The sequence below is a fragment of the Olea europaea genome, chromosome 11 (genome assembly GCF_002742605.1).
Source record: "Olea europaea var. sylvestris chromosome 11, O_europaea_v1, whole genome shotgun sequence".
Lineage (NCBI taxonomy): Eukaryota > Viridiplantae > Streptophyta > Magnoliopsida > Lamiales > Oleaceae > Olea > Olea europaea.
This window is the reverse complement of record NC_036247.1, coordinates 15702203-15712463: the sequence shown is the minus strand read 5'-3', so window position 1 is coordinate 15712463 and position 10261 is coordinate 15702203. Positions and strand designations below refer to the sequence as shown.

General features: G+C 33.3%; 1 protein-coding gene across 6 annotated transcripts; it reads left to right on the top strand.

Moving 5' to 3' along the window:
• Positions 1-319: 319 nt before the first annotated feature.
• On the top strand, positions 320-10184 carry LOC111403578 (TNF receptor-associated factor family protein DDB_G0268444-like). 6 transcript variants are annotated; one of them, XM_023032139.1, is made up of 5 exons: positions 320-473; positions 1233-1298; positions 7351-7449; positions 7964-8888; positions 9336-10184. In XM_023032139.1, the coding sequence occupies exons 4-5, from the start codon at positions 7965-7967 to the stop codon at positions 10014-10016; spliced, it is 1605 nt and encodes a 534-aa protein (XP_022887907.1). In that variant the 5' UTR covers positions 320-473; positions 1233-1298; positions 7351-7449; position 7964; the 3' UTR covers positions 10017-10184. The 6 variants fall into 6 exon arrangements, with proteins under 6 accessions (XP_022887907.1, XP_022887905.1, XP_022887909.1 ...); XM_023032137.1 differs by having other exon boundaries at positions 320-607; XM_023032138.1 differs by lacking the exons at positions 320-473; positions 1233-1298 and adding exons at positions 6275-6510; positions 6623-6679.
• The last annotated feature ends 77 nt before the right edge of the window (positions 10185-10261 follow it).

The window sequence follows — 10261 nt, the reverse complement described above, 5'->3', positions numbered from 1 at the left end:
AACAACGAAAAAGTTTCTAATATTTTTTTTTCTATCTGAACAGGAAAACAGGGCCTGTGGGGGGGGGGTGAGTGATTATTAAAAAATAAATAAATAAATTCACCCATCCCCTTGCATGTGTGAGTGGTCTGGCTTGCCAGCTCGGCTCATATTTTTAATGAAGAATTGGACAACTAGCGTCGTTAATCCAGGTGTGACCTACGTTACGTAAAAAAGAACGATTCCGCTACACGAACAGGACCCATTGACAGGGTTTAGCTCCCGACTGACGTGGCACTAACCAAAATGAAAAAAAAAAACAAATTATGAAAACTTAAAATCCCACACGTACATTCACTCTCCCGAATCAAAAATCCCCAATTTCACTCTCCCAAGCCCAAACCCACAGAATCGAAAACCCTCCCCACGCCTCACCATCTCCGACATCACCCCAGACGACGGCACCGTCGACGATCCGATAGGGCGTGTCGAAGGTTTGGCTGCCTCCCGCTTTACGTTTTTTTACCACACTTCGAACGAAGATTGTCGCCACTCCGGGAGCACATCCATCCAACTTTCTCCTGTTGATATATTGGAAACGAGATAACTATATGCACTGGGGTTTAAGGTTTTGCTATGTGTTGTCTTTTAATCTCAATACTAACGAAGGGTTGAACAATTTTTGATATGGTTTACCGTATATTCAGAGAAGTTTCTGCTATGGTTAACTTCAACAATAGATTATATCAATATTATTATATTTGATTATGTCAGATGCTTGGGCTCTAATAAGTTAAAAGTCTCCCAATTATGTGTATAAATACAAGGTTCAATAATCGTCTCCCTGGAACGAGCTATTTCAGTTATAAAATTACATTTCAAATTCAATGAGATAACTGTATGCCCTAGGATTTAAGGTTTGCTATGTTTTGTGTTTTAATCTCAATACTATCGAAGGGTTGATCAAATTTTGCACTTGTCAGTTGATATTTGAACTGTGTTATTTGTAGGCAGTAGTATGTTTGTTTAATTTTTTCGATCTTGGTCTTTGCTTCCAAATTAAGCCTATTCATCTATTTTGTTCTTGTCTTGTTTATGTCATTCTAAGCAGTTAGCCGGTGAGGGACTGAAATTGTGTGGGATTGTTCTTGTCTTGTGTATGTCATTCTAGGCACTGGGATTGTTCTTGTCTTCCAAATTAATTTGTACATTGCAGTTACATGACTTAACTGTGTTCTGTGGCTTGTCTTCAGTGTAGAATGGAAGGGAGGAATACTGAAATATGCCATAGTTGTACCAAAAGTATTCTCCCATCAATGGTAAGGCATATTGATATTACTATCAAAATCGTGATATTCTGTAATCTGTATTACCATCAACCAAAAGAATGAGAAAACATACATAGAGTTGGGAGAATAAGATGAGTACTTCACCATAACAAGAATGGAACATGAAATAAAAGGAATTAAAAGATAAGTATTTATACGTCTTTGAAATTCCTTACTCTATTTTTGGTCAAACCTCATAAACCATGTTTTTTCATGCTTAATTTCGGTCACCTCTCATGTTCTGGATCTAATTAAGAGAAGATATCTCAGTCATCACGGAGTAAAGGATATTAAGAAAGGCCCTCCATTAACTCCCAATCACTACAAAAGGGTCAATGCATCATCATTCCTCAGTATAATTCCCAATCAAGACTTATTAAACCAGCACATTTTCATGACTGTAATTGCAGAGGAACTGATACTAAAAACCAACATAAAATTTAATACAAGTGTTCACTACTAATACTATACTAGCAGATATTACAACCATAGATTAAATTTGTGATTTCTCTGACAAATGATCAAGAATTAAAAATTGACCTCAACCATCGTTGGACACCCAATTTTTATGTGGATCCATATATCATGACCCTTACAATACAATGAATAAATTTTCACGGTAAATAAACTCTAATTTACAATCAAAGGCAATCGGAATTTAAAATTAAAAATTTCATCGACGAAGAGAGTTGATTGCATTACCTTAAAGCTTCCTGACCTCCGCAAAGAAGTGCTCAGATTCGATTAAGAAAGCGTCAACTGGTTGTAATTTATTACAATCAGGAAAGGGTTAACAATATATCAAACATCATGACTCAACTTAGCTTTAGATCATGTTAAGCCAAGTGAACAAGAACAAATTGTGCCTAGCAAAGCCAAAATCTAAATTTTGATAATGAATATTATATATTAGAGGGGCATTTGCAAAAATGACTACTTTTACATATGTCAATTTAAAAATGTTAACTTTTGATAATCTTTGCAAAAATGGTCAATTTTGTTACCAAATTCTCTATTTTACCCTTAATGAAAGAATAAATAATTTCATATTACACATTAAATCACAATTAATACTAGTACAAAAATGTCACGAACAACATTTAAAGTGTAGAGAAATATCATGTTCGAAATGAAATGTCCTTCTAGACATTTAATATGTCGAGACAATGTTTGAAATGTCGAAAACATTTAATATTGCGATTTGAAATGTGTACTTTTGAAATATAAACGAATTTAAATATCGAGAACGACATTTGAAATATCGAGAACATCATTTTAATATAGCTTCTCATGGAAGCTATTTAGGGATACTCTCGTCCATATAATTGCAAAAATGGACATTGAAAAATCTTGGACATTTTTGTAAATGACTATGATAAAATGGATATTTTTTGTAATTTCCTCTATATTAGATGAAGAAGGAATACAAGAAATATAAAAAACAGGCAGTTGACAGTTTTGATGTATGTAATAGGAACACATAAAAGGCAAGAAATACGAAAGCAACTGAATATTGGATCAAAAAGGTGTTCAAATTCACAGGTTTGTTTTAGAAGTCAAAATTTCTCCAACCTCAAATCAGATCTTACTCTCATCCTTCCCGTTTCACTCGTTTTACTCTTTCAATACAAAAGGGTCAATGCATCATCATTCCTCAGTATAATTCCCAATCAAGACTTATTAAACCAGCACATTTTCATGACTGTAATTGTAGAGGAACTGATACTAAAAACCAACATAAAATTTAATACAAGTGTTCAATACTAATACTATACTAGCAGATATTACAACCATAGATTAAATTTGTGATTTCTCTGACAAATCATCAAGAATTAAAAATTGACCGCAACCATCGTTGGACACCCAATTTTTATGTGGATCCATATATCATGACCCTTACAATACAATGAATAAATCCTCACGGTAAATAAACTCTAATTTACAATCAAAGGCAATCGGAATTTAAAATTAAAAATTTCGTCGACGAAGAGAGTTGATTGCATTATCTTAAAGCTTCCTGACCTCCGCAAAGAAGTGTTCAGATCCGATGAAGAATGCGTCAACTGGTTGTAATTTATTATAATCAGGAAACGGTCATTTACAATCAAAGGCAATTGAAATTGAAAAAAAAAAAAAAAATTCATTGACGAAGAGAGTTGATTGCATTACCTTAAAGCTTCCTGACCTCCGCAAAGAAGTGCTCAGATCCGATTAAGAATGCGTCAACTGGTTGTAATTTATTACAATCAGGAAAGGGTTAGCAATATATCAAACATCATGACTCAACTTAGCTTTGGATCATGTTAAGCCAAGTGAACAAGAACAAATTGTGCCTAGCAAAGCCAAAATCTAAATTTTGATAATGAATATTACATATTAGAGGGGCATTTGCAAAAATGACTACTTTTACATATGTCAATTTAAAAATGTTAACTTTTGTTAATCTTTGCAAAAATGGTCAATTTTGTTACCAAATTCTCTATTTTACCCTTAATGAAAGAATAAATAATTTTATATTACACATTAAATCACAATTAATACTAGTACAAAAATGTCATGAACAACATTTAAAGTGTAGAAAAATATCATGTTCGAAATGAAATGTCCTTCTAGACATTTAATATGTCGAGACAATGTTTGAAATGTCGAAAACATTTAATATTACGATTTGATATGTGTACTTTTGAAATATAAACGAATTTAAATATCGAGAACGACATTTAAAATATCGAGAACATCATTTTAATATAGCTTCTCATGGAAGCTATTTAGGGATACTCTCGTCCATATAATTGTAAAAATGGACATTGAAAAATCTTGGACATTTTTGTAAATGACTATGATAAAATGGATATTTTTTGTAATTTCCTCTATATTAGATGAAGAAGGAATACAAGAAATATAAAAAACAGGCAGTTGACGGTTTTGATGTATGTAATAGGAACACATAAAAGGCAAGAAATACGAAGGCAACTGAATATTGGATCAAAAAGGTGTTCAAATTCACAGGTTTGTTTTAGAAGTCAAAATTTCTCCAACCTCAAATCAGATCTTACTCTCATCCTTCTCGTTTCACTCGTTCTACTCTTTCAATAATGTTGAGAAAATCAATGATAAAATTGTGTCACATGGTATAATATCAAACAAATGTCAACTAGAATTTATGCGTAGCAAAATTGATCCCAACAAATGTGAATGAAGATTTTTTCAACATATTCGACCTTGGTTCGATAAGACTTGAAATTGAGTGATGCAATTTTGATAAATAAAATAAAATTATGCTCAGTAAATTACTTCCCTTAGTTCCTATTTTTACAAATTGAAAGAGTAGAACGAGTGAAACGGGAGGGATGGGAGTAAGATCTGATTTGAGGTTGGAGAAATTTTGACCTCTAAAACAAACCTGTGAATTTGAACACCTTTTTTGTGAATTTGAACACCTTTTTGATCCAATATTCAGTTGCCTTCGTATTTCTTGCCTTTTATGTGTTCCTATTACATACATTAAAACTGTTAACTGCCTATTTTTTATATTTCTTGTATTCCTTCTTATATTAGAGGAAATTACAAAAAATATCCATTTTATCATACTCATTTATAAAAATGTCCAAAATTTTTCAATGTCTATTTTTGCAATTATTTAGACAAAAGTACCCATAAATAGCTTCCATAAGAAGTTACATTAAAATGATGTTCTCGATATTTCAAATATCGTTCTCGATATTTAAATTCGTTTATATTTTAAAAGTACACATATCAAATTGCAATATTAAATATTTTCGACATTTCAAATTGTTCTCGACATGTTAAATTTTTAGAATGACATTTCATTCCGAATATGATATTTCTCTACACTTTAAATGTTCCTCTCGACATTTCAGTGTCTAGCATTAATTGTGATTTGATATGTGCAATATGAAATTATGCGTAGCAAAATTGATCCCAACGAATGTGAATGATGATTTTTTCAACATATTCGACCTTGGTTCGATAAGACTTGAAATTGAGTGATGCAATTTTGATAAATAAAATAAAATTATGCTCAGTAAATTACTTCTCTTAGTTCCTATTTTTACAAATTGAAAGAGTAGAACGAGTGAAACGGGAGGGATGGGAGTAAGATCTGATTTGAGGTTGGAGAAATTTTGACCTCTAAAACAAACCTGTGAATTTGAACACCTTTTTGATCCAATATTCAGTTGCTTTCGTATTTTTTGCCTTTTATGTGTTCCTATTACATACATTAAAACTGTTAACTGCCTATTTTTTATATTTCTTGTATTCCTTCTTATATTAGAGGAAATTACAAAAAATATCCATTTTATCATAGTCATTGATAAAAATGTCCAAAATTTTTCAATGTCTATTTTTGCAATTATTTAGACAAAAGTACCCCTAAATAGCTTTCATAAGAAGTTACATTAAAATGATGTTCTCGATATTTCAAATATCGTTCTCGATATTTAAATTCGTTTATATTTTAAAAGTACACATATCAAATTGCAATATTAAATATTTTCGACATTTCAAAATTGTTCTCGACATGTTAAATTTTTAGAATGACATTTCATTCCGAATATGATATTTCTCTACACTTTAAATGTTCCTCTCGACATTTCAGTGTCTAGCATTAATTGTGATTTGATATGTGCAATATGAAATTACTTATTCTTTCAATAAGAGTAAAATAGAGAATTTGGTATCAAATTTGGCCATTTTTGTAAAAATTATCAAAAGTAGGCATTTTTGAATTGAGATATGTAAAAGTCGACATTTTTGCAAATGCCCCTCTAATATATAATGGGGATGTTTAATAGGCATTTTTATGTAAAAATATATTTTAGAATAGTAAATTGATGTGAAATGTGTGGTTGAGAAATAAGGAAAAGTTTTTGACTTACGTGTAATATTATTTTAATAAAGAATGTGTGATTGAAAAGAAGAGGGAGAAAAATGCATTTTGAAAAGAAAATAAAAAAATAATAATAATAACTGCCAAATGGGGCAATATTCATTATCAAAATTTAGATTTTGGCTAGGCACAATTTGTTCTTATTCACTTGACTTAACATGATCCAAAGTTAAGTTGAGTCATGATGTTTGATATATTGCTAACCCTTTTCTGATTGTAATAAATTACAACCAGTTGAAGCATTCTTGATCGGATCTGAGCACTTCTTTGCGGAGGTCAGGAAGCTTTAAGGTAATGCAATCAACTCTCTTCGTCAATGAATTTTATTTTATTTAATTTTTTTCAATTCCAATTGCCTTTGATTGTAAATGACCGTTTCCTAATTGTAATAAATTACAACCAGTTGACGCATTTTTCGTCGGATTTGAACACTTCTTTGCGGAGGTCAGGAAGCTTTAAGGTAATGCAATCAACTCTCTTCGTCGTTGAAATTTTTAATTTTCAATTCCGATTGCCTTTGATTGTAAATTAGAGTTTATTTACCGTGAGGATTTATTCATTGTTTTGTAAGGGTCATGATATATGAATCTACATAAAAATTGGGTATCCAATGATGGTTGAGGTCAATTTTTAACTCTTGATGATTTGTCGGAGAAATCACAAATTTAATTTATGTTGGTTAGTAAATATCTGCTATTGTATAGTGTTAGTAGTAAACACCTGTATTAAGTTTTATGTTGGTTTTCAGTATCAGTTCCTCTGCAATTACAGTCATGAAAATGTGCTGGTTTAATAAGTCTTGGTTGGGAATTTTACTGAGGAATGATGATGCATTGGCCCTTTTGTAGTGATTGGGAGTTAATGGAGGGCCTTTTTTAATATCCTTTATTCCGTGATGACTCAGATATCTTCTCTTAATTAGATCCGGAACATGAGAGGTGACCAAAATTATGCATGAAAAAACATGGTTTATGCGGTTTGACCAAATATAGAGTAAGGAATTTCAAAGATGTATAAATACTTATCTTTTAATTCCTTTTATTTCATGTTCCATTCTTGTTATGGTGAAGTACTCATCTTATTCTTGGCTCTATGCATGTTTTCTCATTCTTTTGGTGGGTGGTAATGCAGATTACAGAATATCACGATTTCAATAGTAACATCAGTATGCCTTACCATTGATGGAGTATACTTTTGGTAGAAATCTACTTAAAAGAAGAGGAAGATAAGGTAATATTGTTAATTTTATATTTTAATTCCTTTTTTCTTGTTGGACACCAGCTATTATTGAGTTTCTATCTGTCCTCAATGTAGCCCTTGTCTGAGCTCCATTTTGAGAGGGAAAAAAAAAGCATTTTTGAATAGTAATTTTTTGGAGACTGAGTGGTTAAAAATTAAGAAAGTTTTTTTGATTTACGTGTAATATTATTTTATTGGACAATTTGTGATTGAAAATGTGTTTTGAAAAAATGAATTTTCAAAAAAATGGGTCTCAAACTACCCCGTAGTAATATGTATGAACCTGTTAGACTTAATGTTAGTTGGATGTGCAGTTGGAGAAATACTATGGTGGTATGGTCGCACAATCCTACGTGGTGCGATTGTTGAATGGGGAGCCGCCACCTCATCGGGTGGCTACCCTCACTCAATGAGGTCCCACCAAGGTTTTTCTCGTGTAATTGTGTTCTGTGGGATCTTTATCACATATCACTAAGCGGTGTTTTTTGTTTTCATGTACTTGCAGCATGAATCCGCCAGCAGAAGATATGGAGATTAGACGAGATAAAATTGGAGAAGAAAAGGAAGGAGGTCCCTCGTTCCACTGTGATCTTTACGATACTGATTTAGTTCACAAAATAGCAGAGGCATTACTCCCTGGTCTGGCTTCTGCCTGTGTTGACAACACAACTGGCGGCCTCTCAAAGAGCCCTGCTTCAGTGGCTGTTGACATCAGAAGAGAAATGGTGGACTATCTGGTCCAAAGAAGTGAACATTTTGTGGCAGAATCTGTGGTGCTAGAAGGTGGTCCAGCTGCCGAAGTTTCTGAAAACCCTTTTGATACTATTTCAGATTTTGTTGATGATTTTGCAAGTTCAAAGAGGAATTTTTTTAGTCGGGTTTCGGGCTGGGTACTAAGTGAAAGAAGAGAAGACAGGATAGATGATTTAGTTCAAGAAATGGAAATAAATGGTTTTTGGTTGTTAAATAGGAGGGAATCAGTTGCACAGATGCTGCTAAAGAACATTGACTTCAAAAACATATTTCACTGTGGCATGAAGTTTAAGTCTTTAGAAGAGCTAGAAGAGCATAAATCGCAGTGCACTTTTAGGACCATGACCTGCTACACCGAAGGTTGCGATGCTACATTTAGTGCAGCTCAAATGGACCATCATGATTCGATATGCCCTTTTAAAATACTTCCATGTGAGCAGAACTGTTCGGATCACATCATGAGGCGCGAGATGGACAGGCATTGCATTACTGTTTGTCCAATGAAGCTTGTGAAGTGCCCTTTCTATTCCGTAGGTTGCCAGTCTACTGTTCATCACGTTAAAATGGATCAACATCGGTCTGAGAATCTCCCCTCTCACTTGCTGTACATTCTTCAAGTTATTCACAAGGAAGCATCACCAGACGATCTGAAAGGAAGGGTGGAAGAACTAGAAAAGGTAAGCTTTTGAAGGTAGTACATAATTTTGAGTTGCTTTCTAGGAATAACTGCAATTGCTGTGAACCATTGAAAATATAAATTTTCAACTAATAGAACATGCCTAGCTAAAACTAAAGTTTATTCTAAGCGTAAACTGTTTCTTTCCAAAATTACTCTCGACTTACTTGAATTTTTAAGTATTGAATGAACTCGAAATTAAACAAACATGAAGGCAATCTGACTAGAAGAGTAATTATTACTCATCAATGATGGTAAGATGGTAAAAGATGCAATAAACTTCATTTGAAAATATTGGCTGGGTAACTTTTTCTTCTTCTTAATCTGATCCTCCTATTAACTTTCTTCTTTCTTTGTTCTCTCGTCGAATATTATCATATTTTGGCTAATTTACATCTCAGTTTATCCAGGAATGAGCGTGTAAATTCTTCTTTAATTCCTATCACAGCTATCATCTCCTGGGAAACTAGCAGAATCTCGTGATGCAAGATCTTTATCAGTTTTGGTTAAGGATCTTGAAGCAAAGCTTAGACCTCTGAAAGTTGACCCAAAGCCAAATTCCAGCAAAGAGGTCACAGGTTTGACTGACCGAAAACAGGAGAGCCCAGGCTTGCCCATCAATGAGGATGGCTCCACGCAGTCTCCAAGCAAAAAGGAAGAGTCATCCCACCAGAAGAAGTCACTAGAGTCACCTGCTCATATAAACGAGCAATTGGAGTCACAACTTGAGAAGGAAAAAAATGTCAATTCTCCTGTGGACTCTTTCGCAAGAAAGGATAAGTCAGTAGAGTCACCTACTTATATGAACGAGAAATTGGAGTCGAAAGTTGAGAAGGAAGAACTCAAGGAAGATAGTGTTAAGGCGGAATCTTCCCTCGAAAAGGATAAATCAGTAGGGTCACCTGCTTATACAAATGAGCAAATAGGATCACAACTTAAAAAGGAAGAGTGCATTGCATTGGTACCAGTGGAAGAGAACTCGAAAGAATCACCCGTTCAAAGAGAAGGCGGCCTAAGCTCACCAACCAAAGTCGAAGCAAAGGTAGAGAAATTATCCGAGAGATTGGTTGAATCACCCATCAAAGAGGAACTTGCAGCATCGCCAAAGAAAAAGGAAGAGCGCCAGTGAATTGCTGATGCTTAATTTTATTTATTTATTTTCAATTCTTTTATAAATGGAAAATTGACGATATTTTGTCCCATGACCTCTATGATCTAACATTATTTTATTCTCTCTTTTAAACCCTCATGGTTCTTGATTTATAGTCTGAAATGCAACAGTCTGCATTATCTATTGTTTTGCTAGTTTAATAATCTATGGATTATATTCCTTCTCATATGTTAGATATTGCATGTAACTTTTCTTAATGCGAT

Coding starts and splice junctions, on each gene's coding strand:
- LOC111403578 (XM_023032136.1), top strand. Junction 8,889..9,335: donor GGGTGGAAGAACTAGAAAAG/GTAAGCTTTTGA, acceptor TTCCTATCACAG/CTATCATCTCCTGGGAAACT.